Source organism: Hemicordylus capensis, chromosome 2, assembly GCF_027244095.1.
Source record: "Hemicordylus capensis ecotype Gifberg chromosome 2, rHemCap1.1.pri, whole genome shotgun sequence".
Lineage (NCBI taxonomy): Eukaryota > Metazoa > Chordata > Lepidosauria > Squamata > Cordylidae > Hemicordylus > Hemicordylus capensis.
This window is the reverse complement of record NC_069658.1, coordinates 157,125,928-157,153,106: the sequence shown is the minus strand read 5'-3', so window position 1 is coordinate 157,153,106 and position 27,179 is coordinate 157,125,928. Positions and strand designations below refer to the sequence as shown.

At 45.9% G+C, this 27,179-nt stretch overlaps 1 protein-coding gene across 1 annotated transcript; it reads right to left on the bottom strand.

Moving 5' to 3' along the window:
• Positions 1–1,645: 1,645 nt before the first annotated feature.
• On the bottom strand, positions 1,646–25,018 carry LOC128345378 (rap1 GTPase-activating protein 1-like). Its single transcript, XM_053297251.1, has 7 exons — positions 24,767–25,018; positions 21,415–21,549; positions 10,269–10,372; positions 4,739–4,831; positions 3,957–4,071; positions 2,749–3,112; positions 1,646–1,803 (listed from the first exon to the last, which is right to left on the bottom strand). Exons 1-5 carry the CDS (start codon positions 24,842–24,844, stop codon positions 4,059–4,061), a joined length of 423 nt encoding a protein of 140 aa, XP_053153226.1. The 5' UTR covers positions 24,845–25,018; the 3' UTR covers positions 1,646–1,803; positions 2,749–3,112; positions 3,957–4,058.
• Between the last annotated feature and the right edge of the window lie 2,161 nt (positions 25,019–27,179).

Sequence of the window (27,179 nt, the reverse complement as noted above, 5' to 3'; positions counted from 1 at the left end):
CAGGGGTAACAAGTGGGGCAAGTGGTTTCTGTAGAGATCTGTGTGGGCTTTTTAGCCAGGCTGAAAGAATCCCCTTCCACGGGGTTTTTCCTACAAGGAAAATGACATTGCTCAGAGGCTCCCCAGAATGCTCATCCCATTGGAGGGAACACCCTTTGGTGCTGGAGGAGGAGGAGGAGGAGGAAGAGACTGTGGGTAGAAAGTAAGGAAGAACAACAACATGGCACTTACTACGAATGCAGCTGGGAGGCCAATTCACACACTCACTCTGGGCTGATACACAAGTCAGCAATAAACACTCAGGTCATTTGGACTGTTTGCAGGGATGCACCAATGCCATCACATGGCAAGTTTGGTCACCAGGGCCAAACTAGACATGATTTTAAGCATCTTGTTTGCGTGGTGGTTTGTTTACTGAATAGCAGTTGCGCAAGCCTGCAACTTGGATTTGGGATCATGATAAAAGGTAAAATCCCCCTCCCTACATGCCACAGCCCCATTCTGGACACCGGCCCCTGTGACTGCTATTTACCAAATGTTATGCAGAGCCAAGCAGCATGTTAGCTGCATGGGGGCATATGAATCAATTGCTTGATATTCAGAGAGTAGAAAGATGGTGGAAGGATTTCAGAATCAACACTGTGGGTTCAATTGGGGCTGATCCTGCAAAGCAGAAAGCACTGCCTGTTAGGGCACAAGCAGCTAAGTGATGAGGTAAGTGATGGACTAAGTGATGGACCCTAAGTGATGAGGGTCCGGTGGGCTGGGTTTCCTGTATCCTCCTGATCTATGCAGCCCACACAATAGCCTGGCATCCATTGTGCTGCAAGACGCTCTGCTTGTCTCTTGCAAAGCCAGACCGAAAAATCAATATTGTGCCAGATCAGGAAGTATTCAGGGGTCAAAGAGCACATTGCCTGGAAAATGAGTTACAGATCAAAGAAGCTGCAGAGGCCATTCGAAAGCCTCCCTAGCCTTGGCTGCCCCTCTCCTGACCTCAACACCTTACACTTCCCTAAACACACTGGGAAACTGACAAAAGGGTGCAACCAACCTTAATGACAGGAGACAGAAAGCAACAAAGACAGACACACACAAAACTAGCCAGTGAGCAGAGAGATGATTCAGAAAAGCAGCAAGCCACAGCAACACAGAGAGACGGAGCCGGGAAGGGCATCATAAGGAATAGAGAGTTGGGGGAGAATTTAGCCAAGAGGTTCACCGAGCCTGTTAGAAGCATGCAGGAGACACCGTGAGAGAATGGTGCTGGGTAGGGAACAGAGCATATTCATCTTCGCGAAATGGCCCACACAGTGTGGCAAGAGGGTCAAGGAAAAGGGATTGGGAAGTGCTGTGGGGCAAAGGAGAACACAGACCCAAAGAAGTTTTACTTTGGATTCCAACCCACATTTTCCTACCAGGTTGTGTAGGAATGGCAGAGTCCCTTTCCCTTCCGTCATCTTTTCCCCACATGCCCTTATTCCCTTACCCTAGGGCACCAAGGCCCCCTAGGGTGTGGATTACCTGTGCGTTACCTAGCATGCACTGAGACACCCCTCCAGCGATGATATCACACACAGCACAAAATGGAGGCCTGTGGAACAAGGAAGTGGCAGTTTCTTAAAAATTCTTCCCCTTGCCCCTAGTTTCCTAGATATGAAGAACCCACGAATCACCTCCCTGCCTCCTGAATGTCATGGAAAAAACGGAAACATACTGGGCTGTAACGCTGAACATCCACTTTGCCACCTTTCCCCTTCTCCATGGAGCCTGCACCGCTGCCGGAAGGGAGCGGCCGAGTTACTGAAAAAGAACCAAGGGTTTAAAAAAAGCAGGTTTTTAAATCAACATATTTTGGGAGCTTTAGATTCATCCTTTTCCCAACTGTGACACTGAATCATAATCACCTGCTAACTAAATTTGCCCAAGACAGTCCCAATCTTCTGGTACTAGTCCCTGGAAAATTGCTGACCCTATTTATCTTTTATGGGGTAATTCAAGAGGTGTTGCTATTTTAAGGTTTCAGTCGCCTCCCTAAATGTCGGAGGTTGAAGGGAGAATCGGGAATACATCATGCCAATAGGCCAGGACACCCATGGGTCTTTCCCATGCTGGTATCCTCCTTCCATCAGGGCAGCAAGGTTCCCATATGATTCAAATCTTCTTGTGCAATATAAACATTCCTATCATCATTGTAGTGTCATGAGGCCTGCCATGACTTTGCAGATCAACAACACTGCCAGAGTAATGTATGAGTTGACCTGAACAATCTGTTGAAGTTTGTTTAAATTGAAATATCAAAATTATTCAATTAACAAATCATAGCATTGATAACCATTCATAAGCATGTACAGAATCTTGGACTTTCCCATTCCAATGTTGGACAAACTATGTCCATTTAGACACAAAGTTATCCATTGTATCTGGATGGCTTTAAGAGGGGTTTGGATAACTTCATGGAGGAGAGGTCTATCAATGGCTACTAGTCAGAGGGCTATGGGCCACCTCCAGCCTCAAAGGCAGGATGCCTCTGAGTACCAGTTGCATGGGAGTAACAGCAAGAGAGAGGGCATGCCCTCAACTCCTGCCTGTGGCTTCCAGCGGCATCTGGTGGGCCACTGTGTGAAACAGGATGCTGGACTAGATGGGCCTTGGGCCTGATCCAGCAGGGCTGTTCTTATGTTCTTATCCTTGCCCCTGGAATGTACAGTCTGACCAAGAACACACAAGAATTCCTGCTGTCTTTACCTGGTGAGCTGGTACTGCTGGGTGTACAGACATTATCGTCCAACCACGCACTCTGAGCGAGCGTGTCCTGCTTCTGGGGACCTTCAAGGGAACACATCAACTCTTGCACAAAAGAAACGGGAAAGAGGCCCCCATCACTAGATGTTAAGAGGGAGCTTTTAGGGTTGCTGTATCTACTCAGTTGAGACAGGGGAATTACTAGAGTGAAAGGGGCTCAGAAGACCCCACACTGACCGCCTCAATCTCCTCCTCCTCAGACGTTCCATTTTCACTCACTCTTCTGCAACAGCTGCTCACATTGGATGAAGAGTGGGACAAGGGCTGCATCACACAATACTCGGATGTCTGGCTGGAGGGGATTCTGCTGAAAGAACAGGAGCCCCAGTCACCCCCCTTGTAATAACACAGGATCAAAAAATGTTACATTCCCTTATAACAACGTAGGGATATGCAGAATGGATCATGGTCGGAACATTCTGACTGGGAACCAGCCATTTCAAGTGTTCCGAGCTCAGAGCAGAGTGCCTTCAAATGAGCTCAGAACAGAATAACTCGAGCTCAAAACATTCAAGCAAAATGGCACTCTTCTGGCCTCTGCACACACATGGCAGCCATTTTTGTGGTCAGCACCACCATTTTGGAGTTGAAAATGGTGCTCGGAGCGTTCTGACTCAAAACAGGGTCATTCTGTCGGAACAACTGACACGACTGGTTGTTCTGACAGAACTTTCCAGGAATTTTGCATTCCATTCCAAGCTTGGGACAGAATGCAAAATCCGTTTCACGCACATCTCTACAACAAAGCTTTCCTGTTGTATATAGATCTTAAAGTCTATTCTGTGAGAACAGAACTGCTCAAGCCTCTAGCTACTATGCTCAATGGCTGACATGGTGCGCAGCTTACCACCTCCATAAGGAGGATCCACTGTGGGGCTCTGCAGCCTTGAGAGGAAGTGCCAACTGGGGAAACCTGTGGAAACATAGCTTCCGCAGTTGCTGCCTCAGGGCAACCTTGGAGCTTCCTTTGAAGTCTGCGACTGCAAGAGCCCCACAACGCATCCTTACAGAGGTTGGTGGGCTGCACATCATGTCAGCCAATGTCTTCTGTATTGGTAGGTAGCAACACGGTAGGGATGACCAATTTTTCTATGCTCTACTGAAACCTTTTCCAGCCTCTCCCTTCACAGCAATATTTTGTCTGAACTCACTTGCTCTTCCTGTTAGGGAATTCTGGGGAACTGGGACTGGAGGAACCATCTGACTTGAGGTCAAAGAAGGGTCCTGGACTCTCCAGTACCTTCTGTATTCTTTCAGCAACGTCTGCTAAGGAGAAATGAGAAACAGTTTACTACACAGAGCCAGGAGTCCTTCCAAAAGAGCTAACAATTCCTATAAGGCTCATCAGCAGACGCTCCTCCAGCCCAGGCTGTGTAGGGACCATTTAGATTCTCCAGAAGCTCAAGGCCAGAGAAATTACTCCCCTTTTCACTAGTTTGACTAGTGATCTCAAGGATTCTTGACCCTTTTCTGTAGCAAACAGCACCATTTTCTATCATTATTCCTTGCACTACAAACATCGCAGCACTTTCCAGTTCTCTGCTTGTGAGACACCACAGTTTTGATACGGGCTAATCTGTCAGAAGAGCCACATAGTCGGACTTCCGGTTGGATAGCTAATGAGGCTACACGCTTCCCGACAGGGAAGACCGAGGAGGAGCAATTTAAGGGGGTTTTGAGGCTTCATAACCACCACCCCCATGCCACCCTGGATTAAAGGGTTTGGATCAAGATCTCCCACAGATTCCCCCTGAGCCGGCTCCTTAATTTAGAGCTGTGTTGAAGAGCGCAGTTCTGTTTTAAGTAGAGCGGTGGGGGCTGGGAGACATCAAGCTCACTCCTCCTACATCGGAAATCCTTTCAACTGAAGCTGGTTGGCATCTAATCTCTACGGTTTGGATTTAATTAATTACTTAAAGTTCAAGAAGCTCACCTCTCAGCGTGATTAAGGATAACTTGCTGGAATCGCACCTGCTTTTGTTGGAAGGACTTCACAGAACTCAAGCCGTTGCTGTAAGTGTTCTGACTATAAATCAAGGAGGGAAATTCAATCTTCTTTCTAAATGCTGGGATTCAAGAACTGAACTGATGTCTAAAAGCTTTAAAGCTTTAAAAAAAACCTATATTAGTGGGAATTACTATTGCTTTTTCCCCCCACTGCTGTTTGAGAAAGTCTATGAAAGAAGCGTTTTGCTGTTTGCTATTGAATATGTCTATCATCAAGTCAGCCAATTAAAGGAAGAAGGCGTTCCACTCTACCGTGAGAAAATTAAACTGGCAGTGATAAGATATATGAGTTGTGGTGTGGAGCTTACAAGGCCCGAAAATTGGGAAACAAGAATATAAACTAAGACCCTTTGAGGATGATGCTGTGTTCTTTTTAGAAAATCCATTGGACAAGATTGGAAGACTCTTGGAAAAAATACAACAATTTGGCCAATTGGCTGGGTTTTATATAAATAAGACTAAAACGAAGGTCTTGACTAAAAATATGGATCAGAAATCTAAGGATAGATTCTCTGAAATAAGTGAGTTGAAATTGGAGAAGAAAATTAAATGTCTGGGGGTTTGGCTGACAAATAATAATTCTTTGTTGTTCTCAAATAATTATATTAAAATATGGAATACAGTGAAAACTGATTTACAAAGATGGTCTAATATGAATTTGTCTTTAATGGGAAGAATTGCAGTGGTGAAAATGAATGTCTTGCCTAAAATGTTATTTCTTTTTCAGACTATTCCTATAATCAATACTTTAACTTGTTTTAAGCAATGGCAGAAGGACATAACTAAATTTGTTTGGCAAGGGAAAAGACCAAGAATTAATTTTAAGAATTTAACAGATGCAAAGGAAAGAGGTGGTCTTACCCTACCAGACATAAGGTTGTATTTTGATGCTGTTTGTTTGACGTGGTTAAAAGAATGGATAACATTAAGAAATCCTAGAATACTTGATTTGGAAGGATTTGATAGAAGGTTTGGATGGCATTCATATTTGTGGTATGAAAAAAGTAAAATACATAAAGACTTTCTGAATCACTATGTAAGAAGGAGTCTAATGAGGGTATGGGTACAATATAAAAAATGGCTGGAACCTAAAACTCCGCTATGGGTATCTCCGATTGAAGCTTTAGCACGTAAAGAGGTAAATATCCAATCGCAATGGGGTACTTATAGGGATCTGTTATATTTTCAAGGAAAGGGCTGTAAGTTAAAAAGTATAATTGAAGTACAAAATTTGGTTAGTGATTGGTTTCAGTACCATCAGCTAAACGAAGTTTATAAGAAGGATCTTAAAGTTGGATTTGAGGATCAGATGTTGAGATTTGAGAAGGAGCTGTGTGAAAATGATGAAAAATTAGTTTCTAAAATGTATAAGCTCTTGCTTTTGGAGGAGACAAGAGACGAAGTGGTTAAAATGACTATGGTAAAATGGGCCCAAGATGTGGGGTGCAATATAGAAATGGCAGCCTGGGAAAAATTATGGAAAACTGATTTAAAGTTCACTGCATGTTATGTTTTAAAAGAAAATTATTATAAAATGATGTATAGGTGGTATTTGACACCTAAAAAAATGGCATTAATGTATAAAAATGTTTCAAACAAATGTTGGAAATGTGGACACTCTGAAGGAACCTTTTTTCATATGTGGTGGACTTGTAGAAAGGCTAAAGCATTTTGGGACATGATATATAATGAGTTAAAGAAAATATTTAAAATGACATTTCCTAAGAAGCCAGAATCCTTCCTGCTGGGAATAACACAAGGAGTGTTTTCTACAACTAACTTAACATTCTTTATGTACGCTACCACTGCAGCCAGAATAATATATGCACAGAAATGGAAGAGCAATGAACTGCCTTCAAAAGAAGATTGGCTGATAAAAATTTTGGAATATGCAGAGATGGCAAAACTTACAGTATTGATAAGAGACCAAATTTTAGAATGTTTTAAAGAAGATTGGAAACCATTTTTATTGTATTTAAAGAACTATTTTGTAAAATATTGATTTTACAACAGGGTTTGAAATTTAGTAATATTAGCAGGTTGAGTAGATCAAAATTGTGTTTGTAAAGTTTAAATCTATGTTTTGAATTATTATTATAGCAAGCATTAACTCTATAGTTGGTGATTCACGGGGAGGTGTGAGCGGGAAGTCCATATTTGTTTAATGTGTTGTGAATGATTATTGTTAAAATTAATAAAAATTTAATTTTTAAAAAAAAGAAGAAGAAGAGCCACATAGTCACATTTCCTCTCTGCAATTATGTGTTTAGTGGTACCACAGAGAGAGGAAACCTGACTGGTAGGGAAGAGGGTTGTTGTTGTTTTGTTTAAAGGTCATTTAAATCTCTCTTGGCTTTGTCCATTTGTTCTTTCCAATTAAGCTGAAGAAGGGCAAATGCACTCTAGTCGTTAGGAGTACGCCAGAAATTGTTACATGTAGCCAGAAATTTGGCTTTGTACTGCTCCCCATTCTCATGGACAGTCAGACAAGACACAAGTTTGACATAATAGAAGGTGGATCCGATTTAGATATTCCAGCCCTCATGACTCTAAGGAGAAGGGATGGACACACACACACACACACACACACACACACACACACACGTACTTTCTTTGCAACTAAAACTGAGCATTACTCTTGGAGAGCAAGGCAGGTCAGCTGCAACTTTGGTTTGTAAACTCCACTGTCACAGTGGAGGGTCAAATTAGAAGTGATGCAAGAGAAATCTCTGTTACTTTAATGCTGCCAAGGGGGGAAGCTGGTCTTGTGGTAGCAAGCAAGACTTGTCCCCTTAGCCAAGCAGGGTCTGCCCTGGTTGCATCTGAATGGGAGACTTGATGTGTGAGCACTGTAAGATATTCCCCTCCGGGGATGGAGCCACTCTGGGAAGAGGAGAAGGTTTCAAGCTCCCTCCCTGGCTTCTCCAAGACAGGGCTGAGAGAGATTCCTGCCTGCAACCTTGGAGGAGCCACTGCCAGTCTGTGAAGACACTACTGAGTGCGCTAGATAGACCAATGGTCTGACTCAGTATATGGCAGCTTCCTATGTTCCTAATTTAAATTTGATCAGAGCAGTAGCAATGAGGGAGGGGGTGATTAACGCCTTCCCTACAGGCCCTTTGCTTGATCAAAAACATTCTATCCAGTTGCTTTTTTTCTGGCTGGGCAAGATACAGTGGCCGACATCCCCACTAATGAAGTACGCACACTTCAAGAGACTGTGGGGCCATGACGGGAGCCCTTACACAAGTCCCAGCCAGCAATGCGTTTCCAATCTTGCAGAGCCCTTCTGGAGTGTGGGGAGTGCTCTGGATTCTAAGGGCTCTGGATCAACAGGGTGCGTGCAGGAGGAAAGGGGGGAACTCTTCAAGGGCTCCCAACCTGCCCTTCAGTCCCTTGAAGCACACACACACTTCGTTAGTCAGGATGTCCGCTGGTGATCTGAGATGCTGGGAGAAAGTAAGCAGGGGCAGAATTGAGAATGGGGAAACCGCCCACAGGGAAAGGGCTAAACACCCCTTCTTCCCCCTGCTGCTGCTCTCATCAAACTTGGGAGTTTACACTTAGTTCAAAATAAAAAACTGAAACAGATGCTGCATGTGTCTTCAATCTCTTATCTAGTTTGCTCCACAGACTCTAGCTATTCTTATGTGTTGTTCACACTATGTGTTGTTCACATAATGAAAATAAATATGTGGTGGTGGTGGGACTTGGAAGGCCATATAATGCCTGAATTTTGCTATTTTGTTACTGCCCATGTAACAGGAATCTTAATTTACTTCTGTCGCTCTTGGAGCAAATGAAAAAACCTCCATTTTTGCCCATAGGTGGGGCAAAGGGATGACAACACACTTTTGGGAAGGGACTGTGAGTAAAATAAGGGTCATTCTGCCCCTGCTTACTATTACTGAGTATACTCTTAAACCCTAATCCATGAGATGACAGATGTATGACAGAGAAAGGGGGCAAGTTTCAGGAGCACAGTGTGGTGTTGAACTGCTGTACAAGTTCTTTCTAAAAACTCCTGAGACCCTTCCAAAGCTGTTTGCAGTGCAGCAAATGGGGCTATTATTAAGTCAGAATATCACTTTTCCCTGGCACACACACAAAAGACTCTTACAATCGCAGCTGCAAACTTTGGAAAAGCCTCTTTACTTAGCATAGCGTGCTTCAATCTCACCAGAAACTTTTGTTATTGTATAATTTGAAAGTAACAATCCCATTCTGGTCAGCTGCAAAAAGGAAAGGTCAAACTTTGCCACAAATTATAATACAGATTATCTATGTCCTTCTTCCCGTCATAAAACTCAAAATCCCTTCACCATTTGAGAAAATTTGATTCTTTGGACTTATCTTCCACTTTTGCATCATTTTCCATCTCCTAGAATGAAAACATGTAATAGGCGGTTGTTTTTCATCCAAAAAGAAGGTGGTACAATCGTTATGATTGCCCATGACATGCACTGTCATTTTGCCACTGTTTGACCAGAGAAGACAGTGGGATAAAAGAGAAGAGCATGGAAGATTATGGGGAATGATCTTCTATTGGTACCACCTTCACCTCTCTTACGAACTATTCAGTGTTCCCTCTAACAGGGATTCCCAGAGGTTGTTGACTACAACTCCCATAATCCCCAAGCAGAAACTGTCACAGCTGGGGATTCTGGGAGTTGTACTCAACAACCGCTGGGAATCCCTGTTAGAAGGAACACTGGAACCATTGCCTTCTCTTCAGCCCCAGCCATTTGTTCCCCTCTCTCTCCCCCAAATCCAGACTCTCAGTTCCACCTGGTGCCATCTTATCCTATTTTATCTAGAACTGGTTTTCTAGGGGTTTTTTTTTTCATGTCATCAATTTGGAAACAAGATCACACAATACTAACAACTCTCTCCGGTTATTGCTCTATTTCCCCCCCCCCATTTTCCCCCCATTCCCCCCCCCTCTATTTTCCCCATTCCCCCCCCCTAGAAAAGCTAGCCAAGTCAGAGAACTACTAAACATGTAAATAGCAAAAACCTGCACAAAAGTGCCACATGCAAGTTTTAAATAATTGACTACAGAAATTAAAACTGGACACATCACCTCCCCCAAATGCCCAGTGATTAAGATGCATACAAAGGGGGAGAGACCCGTTTCCCAGGGGTGATGTGTCACCAGCGAGTGGCAATCGGGAGCTGGTGCCTCTTCCGGTTGGCCTGAAGCTCTTGGGGGAAAGAGGGGGCCGACAGAGCCCACAGCTCACAACAGTGAGTGAAGGTTATGACTAAAAAGGATGAAGTCCCTCAGTTTAAAAAATGTCACCTCACTTCGGGCTCTGCAATGGCAAGCGCCGATGACCACTCATTCTAGTAACAGCTCTCACAGAAAGAGGTTCGCACAACCCAGAGAGCTGCCATCATCACCCCCCGCCCAGCAGCCCCCGTTCTAGCCTTCCCTTTCCCTCGCACAGCCATACCTCTTCTCCTCTTGGATGTTCTCAATGCCAATGGCACTACTGCGTCTCCCATTGAAGCGGCTGCCCCGGTTGCGCGACGGGCTTCTCCCAGGCAGGGCAAAGGACTAGAGGGAGGAAAGGAAGGGAAGGAAACAAAGACAAGAGCTGGAAGAGGAAGACTAGGGGGAGGCCTGGAGTCCAGGCCCTGTCCTTGTACTGCTGTTCAGTGCCAACAGATCCAGCCCTGTCCAGTCTCACAAGGTACCAGGTGAGCAGGATGAGGGAGCGGCCAAGGGTTGACAGAACAGGAAAGGAGAAAGGGAAGAATCTCGAGAAAGAGGAGCACACTAATGACAGAAGGGAACAAACATCAGTAGTCAGAACTCCATAAGTATGGGGGTGGGAGAGTGACAGTAGCACAAACAAGGGGAGATATAGATCCAGGGAAGAGAACACACAGAAAGGTAGATGCACAGATCCCCAGAGGGCCAAGTGGGACACTCTGAGAGATGTGTAGTTGTGGCTGAAAATGGCACCCTGGTGTCAAGCTCCACCTTCCTGCCTAAAATTCACGAGAACTTCCTGAGACACGTTTCCTTCTCTGTCATAGCCAGAAGCCAATGAAGTGAAGCAGGGATGCAGAACGTGGGATGTCATGATGTAATGGCAGGAACAGTTCTACTCGGCAAGACTAAGGTGGGGTGGAACTAGGTGTGTGAGGGCCAGTGTGTGTGGAGTACCTGAACATTTACTATAATCGTCTAGTTTGGTCCAGAGGATAAGAAAAAAGAAAAGGCGCAGCACATCCCATTGCCTTAAATCAATGTTAATCAAGGATGGCTGCAGACTGCTAGATGTTGGTGTAATCTGTATGAGGGTACACTTAAGCGTATGGTTTGGTTCTATCCAGTTATTGTGCCATTTTGGCTTGAAATTAATACCGTAGTTAATATGACATTGCAATTATCAATGCCTTTAAGGATGTTCACATATTGTTGGGGTACATCCCCAGCATATAGAATCTAGAACTATATCAAGAACTGTGGATTCTTTGCACTTGGGGTGTTGCCAAAAGGATTATAATACAACACTGGAAGGACAAATTCACTCCTGAATTGCTACTTTGGATTACTGGTATGTGTTCTCTGTCAGCATTTGAACGGGTCTTTTTTCATCGGCAAGGTAAAGGAGAATTTTCAGCGACCTGGCTGAACTTTAATTAACTGTTTATGCTTTGAAATATAAGATATATATTCTTGAAGAAGGCGATCCCCCCTCCCCCTCCCCCACTTTTCTCCTGCATTGGTTGTATCTTACTATGTTTAAGCTATGTTTATGGGTTTTTTCTCCCCGACCCCTTCCCCCCCATTATATTCACATGCATTATTATCATCATCCTTGACCATGTTTATGTACTGTAATCCCATTGCAAGAAAAGGAAGGAAAAGAAAATCAACTTGCCATTTCTCCTTCGGCTACTGCCCTTCTTGCACACGTGATATCGGCAACATAGAGGTCAGATGTGATTGAATGTTCTGGAGCCCTGAGGGCAGTGGTATCATGGCTTAAGACTAACTGTAAGCCACAGCCTCCGACCTAAGGAAAAGGTATTCTACAGCATGCACTCTACTACTAAAGGGAGGGACATGGTTCAGTGACAGAACACCGGTTTTGACTACAGTTCTCGGAGTCTTCAGGGACCATGCCTTGCTCAAATTAAGCCCTGTCTGAGAACAAATCCACACAGACAGGCTTTTCACATTCTGGTTGCTACTAAAGCCTCAAGCTGACTGGACTATCTCCAGAACAGCTTTTTCTTCACATGTAATTCAAGGCCAAAGTTGCAGGAGTAATTCAAGGCCAAAGATGCAGGAGTTCTGCAACTGGAACTCCAGATGACTTTTTCTCTTTCAAAAAGCAACTGCCAAGAGAGTGATTTGGAGCAGAGCTGTGGCAAGGTGGGACAAACTGTTAGGCGACCCCTTGTGCAGTTCTGTTCCAAATCACGCCACCCACCCAATTGTGGCTTTTTGAAAAAGATGTTAGGATTCCTGTCCTTCCAAAGCCTTGCCTGTGCAAGAGAGGAAATGCTCACTTGTCTCATTAGAAACCATCCCAAACAAGCTCAGCCCAAATCTGATCAAGCAACAGTTACATGAATGCCAAGTGAAAGAACAGCTGCCAATGTAGCATCTCCAGCTATTCTAGCTTCTAGACAGACACCACTTCATCACACTTAGCAGTCAGTGAGTCATTGAACAGACTGGCCCTGCTATGCAAACAATACCCATTGCAGATACAATATCCTCAGCAAATTGCCTGCTGTAAGTGGGGAAAACCCTGAGAAATTTTGCTACTCTTATAGAAATGTTTACTTCCCTCAGAACTCCTCAGACAGTTTCTCCCAGAAAATTTCACTTTCAAGAAATACGGTGGCCAAGGTCAACTCCAGGTCTGGGGGTGGCCTCAACACGTCAGCACTGAAGGGAGTGGGGTGGGGGGAGATTGGGGGTGGCAGCAAACATCCCTATTCTTCTCAAGTTTGCTCATTGCATGGGAGACTTCTTTACCAATTCTGGACTCTTAACAGGACAATTTAATGCTGCTGAAAGGCAGCTATACCCACAACCTGATGAAGCACTGACATTACATTTTTAATGCAGGTGTTTTGTCTACCTGGATTCCGGGTGTCATTTCTTACTCAGCAGCACTAAATATTCTGAGCTATATGTTTTATGCAGGGGCCCATGTAAGAACAGATAGCCCTAAAATTCTAGAAACATTATCAAAACTCTTACTTCTCTCAAAATTCTTCAGATATTAGGTTTGGTAGGGGGGTTTTGCCCAAGCGCAAGCCTCCAAATGAGTTTCAAAATTTCACTTTACTATGTAAGATATATATGGGGGCTTAATCAATTGTCAATATATATTCAGAACCACCAAGCCTACAGCAAGCATCATTAGTTAGCATGGGTAGCCCTTCATAAGCTTTAAGCATAGGATATCTTGGCTGTAGGAAAAGGGGAATTAAGCAAAGCCATTGATATCGATGTGCTACTAGTAGTTACAGGGCGTAAATGGGAGAAAGAATGACAGACCTATCAGCAAAAACAATTGGTTGTCAGCACAAAAATATAGAGGGTGCTTGATTCATGTTGGGAGAGGATATATTGTAATGTTGAATAAAGGTAAAATGTGCCGTCAAGTCAATTTCGACTCCTGGCGCCCACAGAGCCCTGTGGTTTTCTTTGGTAGAATACAGAAGAGGTTTACCATTGCCACCTCCCACGCAGTATGAGATGATGCCTTTCAGCATTTTTCCTATATCGCTGCTGCCTGATATAGTGGAGATTCGAACCAGCAACCTTCGGCTTGTTAGTCAAGCATTTCCCCACTGCACCACTTAAGGTAGACGAATATCTATTTGTAATAGCCTATCACAGACTAAAATGGATTCTGTTTCCTACAGAAAGGAGGATTTTCTGAAAGTGGGTGGAGTATACAAGTACTGTCCACTGTAACCTACCACAGGCAACGGTCAATTGACTCTGGGTGTACTGTCTGTCTGAATTATGTTTGCGATTTTTATGGTTTGTCTAATCTACATTTGCAATTGCTGTTTTGAAGTTGATAAGATAGAAATAAACTTTTAAATTTGATTTCTTGAGTTTGTATTCCATTCCTGAAGCAGTGGACAATTCCAACCCAACAGCCAAGGTCTGGTCAGGCAAGGCTGAGATGGAAAATTAACTTCAATAAATATATTAAACTAAATTCCTACATCTGCATTTAGGGAAAGAATTACTTTGCATAGATTGAATGTGAAGAATCAATGCCCCAAAAGGTCCGCAAGCAGCCGAGAGAGTCCTTGCTCGCCATGCTCAAGGAGGGAGGGGTCTCTAAAGTTTACAATATTCAACCCCATAGAAGTGAAGCATTCCCCATTCCTCAAGTTGTGTGTCAAAGTCAGAATCAGCACATAAATGATTCGGGTCCAGACAGAGGGGAAATAAGATGGGGAAATGAACACAGAGATGAACCCTGCTGCACTTAACGCAAACATGGAGCAACCAAGAGCTGATAATGTCAACAGAGTAGCAGGTCCAGGGGAATGAGGGGAGGGGACACTGAAGACCTGGTACTCTCCACACTGTGACCCCACCTCCCCAATACCTTACCGCAGCAATGGCCTTGGGGCCCTCGGCGACACTCTGGTTGAGAGCAAGACCAGCAGTAGCCGGGCGGCTGGGCAGAGTGGATGGCGGCTGCTGCAGCTGCTGCTTCCTCATGGCTATCCCCATAGTATCCAGGCTCTGGCCCCGGATCACCCGCTGGAGAGAGGGCAACAGGGAGACAGACACAGACAGGTTCACAGACACACAGAAGGACATCATGAAGAGCACCAGAAGACAGTGGAGGGTAGTGGGGAGGGAGGCCGAGGGAACTAAGGTTACATCGCCGAGGGAACTAAGGTTACATCGCCAAGACTCAGGCAGAGAAGGTACTGCTTTCTGAACCTCCTTGGACAGAAGCTACTTGGACTGATCTAATCCAGATCATCCTTAGCAGTGTTGCCAAAGTCTTTGCTCTCAGTCTCCTGCAAATAAGAGATACTCACCAACATAATTCCAATTCTCCAAAAACCCAACATCTTCCACTGCTATCTAGAGCCACCAGCACCAGTTGAGAGAGTAGGCTCTCATTACTGTAATGAAGATATTCCATCAAAAATAAAATCAAGGTTTTCCATCTAGAGTCAAAAAGGTGATGACTTCCCAGGGCATCCTTCACACAGCAAGCTTGACTGCAAACTCCAAGTTGTTCCAAAAAACTGATACAAAAAGTGGATTTTTTAACCTGGGATATAAATTGGGCTACACTCTAATACACAGTGAAAACCCCGAATTGTGTGTGAAGTGCTCCCTGATAGCTTGTAGGGACTTCGGGATAAATCTGCCCGATATGTGAACGCACACCCTCCATTCCGGAGGAGATGTGTGTTCAGCTACAGGGCTTTAAAAGCCCTGTGTGAAAAATGCCCCGGCCCCTCAGAATCGTTCTACATGACCTGGTCTGCACATAAAGCAGAATGAGGTAGTGGGCTGCAGATGGAGCAATCACATTGTTGAATGCGCAGTGTGGCAGAGAGTGCTTTTTACTTGCAGAAAGTTTGTTTAAGGTGAAGGAGGATTCAAAAATCGCATCTTGCAGCCTCAAGTTGTACAGGCCCAAGTCTTTCAGCCTTTTAAGTAGAGAGAACCCCTACCTTCTGAGAAATTTAAGTAGAACCTCAATTTTCTAGTTGATTTTATATTCACAATAACGGGTGCCATATGATGAAAGAAGGGTTGCGTGTATAAGGCTGTGATATAACAGATGTCTCGTCTAATATGGGCAGGGTTGCCAGTTTTTACACTGGGCTGCAAAACTGGAATATGAACCAGGCTAGAGACGATGTTGGTCAACGCTAGGAGGGCTGAACCCAGCACTGTGCAAAGCACAGTGTGCCAGATTATTGCTGGGAAATATGAAGTGTTGTGTATGGCATGGTGTGCCAGTTTTTCTGCCCTCTAAGAGAAGGAAGGTGCACAACAGGAAGAGAGCAAAAGATAGGAGAAGAGAAAGCGAGACTAATTCTAGGCAAAAAACAGCAGCAAAGACTGAGCAGCAAAGGCAACTCGGCCCTCTCCTCTCTACCCTCCTTCTTGAGCTTCTTCCCCGCTCTCCTCGTCCCATACCCCTGCCTGTGTTTTGCGTACCTCCAGGGGTGTTGAGAAACAGGCAACTCTGTCATCTCAGGATTCTATATTCTGCTGGTTGTGGAAACCAGGCCCACACCATGCAAAATAAGGTGACAGAACTGATGTGGCAGAATTATGCCACTTTAAACTGCAGGTGGAGGATTGCATGTCTGAATGCGGCCCACCCCACAGCAAACAAAACAAAACCCGAACCATGCATGCGCACTTATAGGATATAGGGCAGTAAAAGTAAAGTTCAGCACAACCCTTGCCCTGTGACTCTAGTATACTAGATAGAGGGAGGTGGTTCTGTTTTGTTAAGTGAAAAGTCATTCAAAAGTTCACCTGCCACAGAAGTCATGCAGTCCAGAATCTTACCAGCTCTAGAGCCCTTTCCTGCTTGTACCCCAGTTCTAAGCACATTTGTGGTTCAGTCTCCTTGCTTTGAATGGAATCTGCTTTCAAGTGAAAATGCCCTTAGGACTGAAACTTTAGCCATGGACTATCATGTACAGCACAAGCAGAAAGCAGAGTCAGTGATTATCCATAAGGGCCATCAATAAGCACCAGACCTGAGTGGGACAGATCTTCTACAAAGGAGAGAAGAATTCAGGATGTGTCTATATTGCAAAAAGCCCCAAGACGGAGAGCACTAAACAGAGGCAGGTTACAGGATGTGCTGTCGACTGCAGCACCTGTATCACAAGAGCAGATGTCACAAAGAGCTTGTGGCCAGCCTCCTTGGTTTTTGTCAGCCCTGAGTTTCGCTAAACAGGGTGGCCAGCTTGGGAACTAATTTGGTGCCATTGGGAAGAGGTGCCTCTTTCCTCATATAGACATTTCACATGTTACAGGATCAATAATCTCATGCACTGGACAGGTTCCATTCTCACTCCAGGGGGGAAACAATGACATTTCTAAGGGTTCCCTGGGGAAATGAATATCAAACCCATTTAAGTCAGTGGCGTTGATATGGTCTGCCACTAGATTCAGTGCCCCCGCATTCCCCACACTCTACAGTGGTGCATCACAACAACTGATACTCTGAATGAGGGTATTGATTATTCTTTTTTTCTCTCCAGATCAGAGGCAGGGAAAGAGTCCATCATAGAAAGAGACCCTTTGCCCTGAGCTGCTTCCCATCCTCATTTTCTTAGTGAAAAGCCAGTAATGCAGATTGCCTCATTGATTCTTGCCTGATCCATTTCCCTAGCAAGAGCTAAGCGGAAATATCAGCATCTCCTGCAGAAGTACCACAGGGTCTGATGGAGCTTGTTGAGGGGTTTAAAATGCACTCTCTAGATTAGGGCTGCAGCCTTCCAGCTGTTGGAGTACAACACTCATCATCCCTGACTACTGGCCACTGTGGCTAGGGATGATGGGAATTGTAGTCCAACAGCAGCTGGAGGGCAGGAAGTTGTCTGGCCCTGGTCTAGATATGTGCTATGGACACGCCTGCAGTAGGAGGGCCTACTCAGAGCGCCACAGTTCTGTGCAAGTACAGACAAGCTGCTAAGATCTGGTACTGGCAGGAATTCAGCATCCTGATCATCTCTGTGAACAGAAAAGCAGGTTTCTGAGCCTTATAGCTGATGAGATCAGTCAAGCAGGCAACGCCTACTCATGAGATACCCAAAGCCAGGCTAGCTAGAGGGAACGGGGGCAGAGTTGTCAGTAGAATGCTCGTGGGCTAGGAAAGGGGGCTCCAATGCCTTGCATGGCTCAGTGCTTCTAGCAAAATCAGAACAAAATTGTGCAGAATATGGGAATACATACTTCACTTTTGTAATGTACACATATTGCATAATATGAGTTTCCTTAGGATAGGACATTTTTTGGCTTTTCTATTGCAAAGTATCTGCATTCCTTCCTACATCACTGTTTTTGGGATGATTATAACATTGTGGGAAACATCACCATTGGGTGACTGGGCTACAAGTCTTGCTGTAAGTTTGGTCATCTTGATTACTGTGTATGGGTCTATCCTCATAAGAACATAAGAACAGCCCTGCTGGATCAAGCACAAGGCCCCTATCTAGTCCAGCATCCTGTTTCACAGAGTGGCCCACCAAACACCTCTGAGAGGTCCACAGGCAAGAGATGAAGGCATGCCCTTTCTCCTTCTGTTGCTCCCCTGCAACTGGTATTTAGGTATTTATTTTGCCTCTGAGGCTAGAGGTGGCTTATAGCCCTCAGACCAGTAGCCGTCGATAGCCCTCTCCTCCCTGGATTTATCTAAGCCCCTTTTAAAGCTATCTAAGCTAGTGGCCATCACCACGTCCCATGGCAGAGGATTCCATAGATTAATTATGCGCTGTGTAAAAAAAAGTACCTCCTTTTGTTGGTCCTAAATTTATCAGCATTCAGTTTCATGGGATGACCCCTCATTCTAGTGCAGTGAGAGAGGGATAATTATTATTGTGTCTAACCAAGGAGTCAGGGATCTAAACAGCAGAAGGATGTTTAATGTTCCATCTGTAAGTCTCTCTCCAGTCCATGGGATGCAATAGCCATCAGAACTGGAAAGGCGATACCTTCTAACTGTTGGCAGGGCACAGGGAAAACAATTTGGAACCAGTTTACAGTTTGAATCCCGGGCACTTTCCAGATTAGACCCTGCAACGGGGTCACGGCGTATCTCTGAAGTGTGCTTCCACACTTCCTGCGTCGTGACACTGCAGTCCCTTTGCAGACAGCAGGGTGCCTGCCGTTCACATTTCCAGTGGCTTGTTTTGAATTTAATCACTGCGATATAGTGCTATGACGTCGCATATCCAGTTTAAGAAAGTTGCTGTTTTTTCAGGTTGTTAATTTCTGCAAGACTGCTCTCCCTGCTGTTTACATTTCGAATACAACTTGCTGAACAGAGGCATTTTGCTGCTGTGGAGCAGCTAGTTTGGAAAGCACCCAGGAGAAACAGAACGATAAATTGGCTGAAGCATCTTTGGGACACACAGGCTCTCTCTGAGGTTCTGACTGAGGGTTATTGGATCTGCTGTTGCTATAAGAACATTCGTTTGCTTTCATAATACTCTGCTTGAGTTTAGTTCAACATCATCTGGAGGAACCCAGATTGGGAACCACTGATCTAGTTCCTAATTTTGTGTGTTGGTCTTGCAAAACCATTGTGTCCCTCCCTGTGCTGGGGCAGCTGGGCCCTCCAAAATGTGGGGGTGCTACAAGCCACTCCCACACCTCCATCCACTTCTCTCTCCCTACTCAAAGCTCCTCCTGCCTGTTCCACCAACAGTACTGACCACTAGATCAAGCCTCCATGGGCAGAGGCAGTATGCTGCTGAATACCAAATGCTGGGGACAAACAAGAAGGGAGGGCTGTTTCCCCACCTGCCTGTCTGTGTGCAATTGGCTGGTCACTCCTGGTAACAGCTGGAGGCTCAGAGTCTTTAAAAAAAAACACTTAAGGGCAGAGAGAATGATATTAGGTGTCCCCCCACCCCGCACCCCTTTAAGGTGATAGTTCTGTGGTATTTGGTATTCAGCAGTTGGTCTTCTGAAGAATACTGTCTCTGCCCATGGGGGCTTGATTTAGCTGCCATTGCTGGTGGGTGGAACAGGAGCTTTCTGCAGGAGAAGCTGCAACTGCCATGAGGGGCTTGTAAGTATGAAAAAAGCATCTCTCTTCTTCAAGGTTGCTTTTGACTTCCTCTTACCAGGCTTCTCTTTTCGGATGAAAAAGAAGCTTGGAATATAGAGGAATATCTACAACTACCGGGAGGGACTAGAAACCTCTCTTTCTTGCTGAAGTAAAGATTATTCGCAGAGTCTGCCCAGAAGCATCTGGAGAGAAGGAACTCGGTCCCCACAGACCTTTGTCCTCAGATCTTCGGCCAGTGGAAGGAAGCCCCACAAGCATTTCTCCAGTCCTGGGCAGGGGCAGCTCCATCAAAGCCTGGGAAAGCAAGATGGAAACTGCCCAGGGGATGTCAAGGAAAGTCAGGTGGTGCCGTCGAGTCAGTGTCAACTCCAGGAGACCACAGAGCCCCGTGGTTGTCTTGGGTAGAATACAGGGGGGGATTTAACCATTGTCATCTCCCGTGCAGTGTGAGATGATGCCTTTCAGCACCTTCCTATATCTCTGCTGCCCAATACAGGTGTTTCCCATACTAGTCTTGGAAACATACCAGTGGGGATTCGAAACAGCAACCTCGTGCTCCCTAGGCACGTTACTTCCCTGCTGCGCCATTAGGTGGCTGCAAGGTGATGTGACAAGTTACAAACTTGGATGTACCCAAAGGCTGTGGATGTGCCCAGGTGCAGGACACAACACTTTAGTAGACAACTGCGGCTGATGCAAAGGTTCTTCTTGTGGACTCCCCCAGCATTGTACAAAACAGGGTATGAAATCCTCCAGCCTTGATCCCATTCACACTTCCAACCAGTTCCATGCAAATCCTCCCGCTCCCAATGAGGCACTTTGCCTGGGGTTATCATGGCATTTCCGTGTCATGATAGGCAAGGGCTGGGGTCCTGCTTCCCAGACCATGCACCCCAAAAACCTGTTCTGCCTGCTCCTGGACTGTAGTGGGAGACAGCAACCAATGAAACCGGACTAAGTTGCTTACATCATGGCATGTCAGACCTCCCTCACTCTTCATTTCTAATATTAGCAATAGCAATAGCAATAGCAATAGCGCTTACATTTATATACCGCTCTCTAGCCGGAGCTCTCTAAGCGGTTTACAATGATTTAGCATATTGCCCCCAACATTCTGGGTACTCATTTTACCAACCTCGGAAGGATGGAAGGCTGAGTCAACCTTGAGCCCCTGGTCAGGATCGAACTTGTAACCTTCTGGTTACAGGGCGGCAGTTTTACCACTGCGCCAGCAGGGGCTCATTATTCGACAGAATATGCATCCCCTCCATTCATTGTAATTTTTTTATAGTAAGACAGGGAGAGTGCAAGTTGTACAAGTTAGGAGGACTGTAAAGTGTGCAGGCATTGGGGAGCACAACAAAGAGTGAGCTGGAAGGGGAAGGAAGAGACCTCTCGGAGAACTTGCACTGGGGCCCCAGAACTTGCACTGGGACCCCAGAACTTCCCCAGTCTTAACAACTTGCCCGCAAAAAGCAGCTAGACATGTGGAAGTATTTTCTTTGGAAATCAGGTACTGCAAAATTGTAGCAGTGTGGTGGCTGGAAAGCCTGAACTCTGAGCCAGGGAAGTCCTTTGCCTTCGGTAAGCCCCGTCTCTTGGCCTTGGCCTCAGCCCTCCTCCTCCTTACACCGACAACTTGGAGGAAGTGTTGCAAACCTACCTTGCAGAGGAAATAACCAAGAGGACTTCTGTGAAGTGCTTTCAATACTCCCAAGCCTGCCCTTGTTACTGCATATATTCTCCAGAACAACAAGAAATCGATAAACACACCATTACACTAAAAGGAACGAAGTGTCTGTTCTCTCACCTTGAAATTCTCAAAGAAGCCACCACCCCCATTCTCTATCTTGTCATCATCTCCAGAGGCCAAGCCCATCATACTGCGTCTCCGGATCTGCAGCTCCTCATAAAGACCCTCGAGAAGAGCACTGAGGGTCCGCTCCTGCTCCAGAAAGAGAAGGCACCCATGTCGGAGAACAAAGAGGACACAAGCACAGACAGACAGCCAAGTCAGAATAACAGAAAACAAGGCAAGTATATATATATATACAGTATATAGGAGGGCCAGTTTACACAATCAGTCAATTCACAGAGGAACCTTTTTCCTGGGCTGCAGGTTACGGGCTGCATGCATGTTTGAATGCTCCCCCCACACAAAAACAGCCTCTGCACACAGAAAACGAGGTCCTGCCATGCTAGCAAACTCTGACTCTAAGACTGAGAAGCAAGGTGAAAGCGGAGACAAGGGGCTTTTCCAGAGAGCAGTAAAATGAAGGCTTTTCAAAGCTTCCACACAACTTCCTAATGCCAGATGCAAGCATCGGCTTGTGTGGGCTCCATTGACTCTCTGGCTACATGCTGAGCACAGACCTTGCCCCATTTTCACAGCACCACCTCCCAGCCAGCACTTGGCATAGCGTATGTCCCTTCAGCAGTAATGAAAAAGGGATAGATTCTTCTCAGAACCCAAGAGCTGGGTGGCAGGGAGCACTGTGAAAAATCACACAAAGTCCATGCTCAACATGTGGCCAGAGAGTCAAACCATGATAGGAAGGAGCATGGATGCCCACATAAGCATCTGAACAGTGGGTAAAATGGCGGCTTAGGAAGTTGCGCAGAAGCTTTTAAAAAAAAATCACACCTCTGCCATCTAGAAAAGTCCAAGGATGTCCACCTTCAACTGCAAACTCCTACCAAGTTCTATTATAAATACTTCTCTTCTTTGGTCTTTGACCAGTTAGAAACTGTGTGGAGGAGACCCAGAAGTGTGAGGAGATGCAGCTCCTGATGGCATCGACTCTTAGCCCAGTAACCCTTTTGACCATTAGGGGCACGAGGGGTAGAGATCATGAGCAAAGGAGCCCCATATCTGACTACACTTTTTGTACTCTACTTTCCCTTCCTTAGGCTGATAGGATGAAACCTGAGACTCTCACCTGAGAGACAGACTTCCTCTTCCTCCTTTTCCTTCCTGATGTAGCAAGAAGCTAGGAAAGGCCTTGGCATGAAGGCCTTTCCTAGCTCTCTGAGGCATTTCCTAAATAAACTACTTCACTTAGCCCGCTTAAGTTCACCCCACGTTAGCACTCTGCTAACCCTGTTTTACTGGGCACAGCAACACATGAGTAGACCCCTGACCGGAAGACTACATACAAGCAGCCTCCGGGGTCTCCCCAGAATGCCCCGTGCACTTGCACGAGGCATCCTGGGACTTCCAGGAGCCGGGCGGCCCTCGATCCCCACCGCCCCTCCTGGCTTCGTGACAGAGCCCATAGTTGTGTGGGCAGGCAATCTGGCCTCCCAGGGTCGGCTCCTGGCTCCTTGCTCAGCCCACTCTCCCCCCACAGAGCCCAGTAAGGCTCTCCACACTGCTTGTGTGGAAAGGCTCTTTGTGTAGGGCAGGGTCTGGAGCCTCAGAGCAGCAGGAAACGGATCCATTTTGCATGCAGAGTGACTTTGAGGAGAGCTTGCCCTCTCTCCATTCCCCTCCAAAATGGCAACTCACATGCAAAAAACCCCAAGCAAGCCTAAAAACACCCTGTGCTATTCAGCACTGTGCTATTCAAGAACAACACTGTAGGCTATTTAATTCCAACTTGAAAGTTTTCCTTTGCACATAATCCTTGCCTTTGTCAATTCTTTCTCCCACCTCACTGTAATATCTTTGCATTGATTCCCAGCTAACCGGCAAATTTACTACCACCACAACAAATACTTATATACCACTTTTCAACAAAAGTTTCCAAAGCGGTTTACACAGAGAAATAATAATAATATAAGATGGCTTATTTGTGGTTTACTAGGCAATGTTCTAAAAATGCCTTGATAACTCTAAAGAGATCAGATCAGCTGCATTTCTCTTCACCAGGGAACTCCTTCAGGTCATTCTCACAACCTGTGAGCAGGGCAGGGAGGGTGCGGTCGGGGGAAGGCAGGATCAATCTGACCTTTTCCCCAGATGATCTTTACTGTTTCCGGGACTGCACGACTCACAGGCCCATAAATGCCATGCTTCTCATGGCAGCACAGCCATCTGGAGGCCTGGGGAACACAGCCTGGCCTCCAGAAACCCCTCAATGCATTGCGCAAGGAGCCAGGCACATTGGGGGCATTTCCACTCCAGGCAGCCCCAGCAGACACATGACCAGGGTACCAGTCTACCCCGAGAATAGCCCCAGGACAGAAATTCGGCTACCCGGCAGGGCAGCGCCAAGATCGGCTCTGACCGCCGGTGCTCCATTCAAGCAGCTCTGTCCAGGCTGCTCGTGTGAACAGCCTCCTTAGCTTTTTCGAAGAGATCGCAGACCAGAGTGGCAAAACACCTCGGCAACCTTCGCCTCCCACTCCTGTTCCTTCCAGGATTTGTGCTGGGTGCTTCTGCAGCACTAAGAAACTAACCGGCCTGCCATTATCCAGGTTCTTGTCCCCAAACAAGAATGGGTCACATTATCACCAATCAGAGTCAGCGTTACCAGTGTGATCACAGAAGTCAATTCGGTACTTATTTAAGGATACCAGAGGACAACAAGCAGCACCCTCTGCATTGGTGGAGAATGGCACACACATGATACACTGGCCATTCTTAACAAAATACACAGAACCAGTGAGCACGAAAGGCTTCACTTCCACATCTTTTAAGCAATGACAAAGCAATCTGATCCCTGCCTCTTGTTCCTCTGGGCAGAGGGACAAAGTGCAACTTAGATTAAGACCCTGTTATAGAGGCACATGAATGCCGCTCCCTGCTGCTAATACAGCAGAAGAGCCCCACCGTGGCCAGTAGGTGCCCTGGTGAGCTGCAGCAATGTCTGGGAAGTGGAATCCTTCCCGTGCTTTCCCATGGACTCCTCACTTTCCAGTGCTCCCTGCGTGCCTTCCCAGATGCCACTGGAGTTTGCCAGAGCATCCAGCAGCATCTTTAAGGGTCTCCACCACTGCGGGGAACAGCGCAACATTGTGAGCAGGTGGGCAATGGGGATAGTCACTTCGGAAGGGTGATTTGACTTTGGCCCGGAGGATTATCTGACTTTGGCTACTTGGAGCCAAATATTTACACAGGCCTAATGGCCAGGAGCAAGGAGCTTAGGCAACGGAAAAAGTTCAGAGATGCAGCAGGTGCTACTTTTGAAGTGTTTATGGCTCCCAGGTGTGCATTTTACCTTGTAGAGAGTCTCCCCAAGGGCATGGTGATGAAGCTGCACTACCACATAGGCATGCAGGAAATTGGAGGCAATCATGTCAGGGACAAAGGGAGTATTTTCATCCTGGAAGACAATGGCCACAATATCGTTCCCAATGTGGCGCTTCCGCTGAAGCTGGAAGGAAGCACACAAGAGAGGGAGTTATCCTTCCAAACAGCAAATAGCCCAACATGGCCTACTTAACCCCACCGGCCTCCCATCTCAGTTGAAAACCTGAATCTATTCTAAACCCCACTCCCAACTTGCTCCATCAACACTAAAATATCTATATGTCGCTACCAGTCTAGATGCTCATACATCACTCTCTCTTCCACCCCGTCCACAGTTTGCAGCTCCCTAAGCGCCACGAAGCACCAGGTAGCTGCTGGGCATCTCCCTCTGTGAAGGGTAGCTTTGTAGAGACATGGAACATGATCTCCTTGCCCCGGAAATTGGTGCAGACAGACTCTGTTCCTGTCTGACCTCTCGTAACATCCAAGCCACCTCGGAATCTGAGCAGATCAGTCCCACATATTTCAGGAAAGGTGGGGGGTGGGGCGAGGCAGAGCGGGGGAAGAGGAGAAAAAGAAGAGAAGAGTAAAAAGAAACACTTTATTCAGAGATGGAAATACAAGTCAAGTGAGGGCACATTTTGTAAAATGCACGTCTACCAATTCTTCATAATGCTTCTGCAAGATTAAAGTTCTTGTTGGAAGTGAAGGACTTTGCGCTGTCTCATGTCTCAATGACATAGGAGGACAGACTAGTGGGTCAGAGGGCTAGAGAGGTCAAGACATTGGTCATCCTTTCTCTACTGCTCTGACATTATCCCTTTGGTATGTAGATTGCTACTCTCAGGGATTGACTTCCTGCCTGCCTGCCTGGCCACTTCCTCTTCCTTCTCTTTCCTTTCTTTTTCCTTGCAACATGCAATGCAAGCTCCTCTCTCCCTGCATTATGTATGCAGAGATGTAGAATCCATCTGCATCCAGCTATCTAGATAGAGTAGAGATACTATTTCTCCACTTTACTATCTAGAATGGAGTTCACTAATAAATGCTCCATATATTGATCTGAAACGATGAACTGGCTCCAGGTTATTTTACTCTTAGCATACACGCATGCCTGGGCAGACTCCGCTGTGTTGTGCCTCTGTGCACTCTGCTATATTAGGAGAGTATCTCTTACCAGAGAGAATTCCCAACAGTTCTTTCATTCTGAGGTATAACTGGGAATGCATTTGAGCACCCAGGTAAGTTGTGGGAGAGCATAATTCAGAATAACATGCCCTCATAATGGCAAATAAAAGGGATGGCTCTCTAAATCCAGAGTTGGGAAATAAAATGTGATCCAAGTTGCCATTTAAGATATAGATGAAAACTTGATAGTCCACTGTGCTGCAGAGGGCAGTGGACTATGGTTTTCATCTATATGTTAGATTCCAGAGCATTTAGCCAAGAAGGCGATAGCAATACAAAATGGAGCCCCTAAAGAAATATGGTTCTAAACAGCATAAGGAGAAGCAAGGATGGCATGTCTAGACTCCCATTCAGACACGTCTTGGGAAGACAGAATTGCACATCCAGTCTGTAGTGCTCTGGCAGGGCAGGGATACTGACCAAAAAAACCCCAAAACGGGTTTTTCTCACAGCAGGGATTTCTCTGCCATTGTCCAGGAGGGGAGGTTCCATTTGGGTCAGCAGCATGTCTACATCTTCTCCCTTTTCATTTGAAAATCAATCTGGCTAAGGCACAAGAGGGCAGGCGTGTGTGCATCCACCTAGACCAGGCCTGCACAACATAAGGCCCGGGGGCCGGATTCGGCCTGCAGGGACTATTTTACTGGCCCCCAGGTATCCTGCAGCAACATAGGAGCTGAAAACTGCCTTATAGCGCCATCCTATGCATGGTTTCTCAGAAATATGTTCCATGGTGTACCCAGTGAGTCTTACTCCCATGTAAGCATGCCTAGCATTGCAGCCTGAAAGCAATGACAATTTAGGGAGAGGAGAGGACTTGGCATTTATTTTGGGCTGGTTTGCACTCCAGGGGCCCCACTGACTGAGCAGGGACAGGACCTATTTTCTGGCCACTATTTCTTGGTTAAAACTATGGGTCTGTTGATAGGGGGAATAGGTCCACAAGTAACTAACGATATTTTTAAATTTAATGTAATGTGCTAAAAATTGACAGCGGCCCTTTCACGCCTAGTTGTGTGTGGTTCTGGCCCACTAGGGCATTTGAGTTGTGCAGCCCTGACCTAGACTCTTACGACTTGCAGCATCTTCCAACTTCTTCCTTCCCCCCTAGTTCATCCACATACACGCTCCTGCATGCAGAGTGTTGCATATTTGTTTTTGGAAATAGTTACACGCTAACTACTCAGTACCCT

Bases quoted from the DNA above. Each gene is read 5' to 3' on its own strand.
- LOC128345378 (XM_053297251.1), bottom strand. From the start codon at position 24,844: ATGATTGCCTCCAATTTCCTGCATGCCTATGTGGTAGTGCAGCTTCAT. The intron at 21,550-24,766 runs GTAAAATGCACA...TTTCTGGAGCAG, and splicing joins TTGGGGAGACTCTCTACAAG to GAGCGGACCCTCAGTGCTCT. The intron at 4,832-10,268 runs GTATGGCTGTGC...CTTGATTTATAG, and splicing joins AACATCCAAGAGGAGAAGAG to TCAGAACACTTACAGCAACG.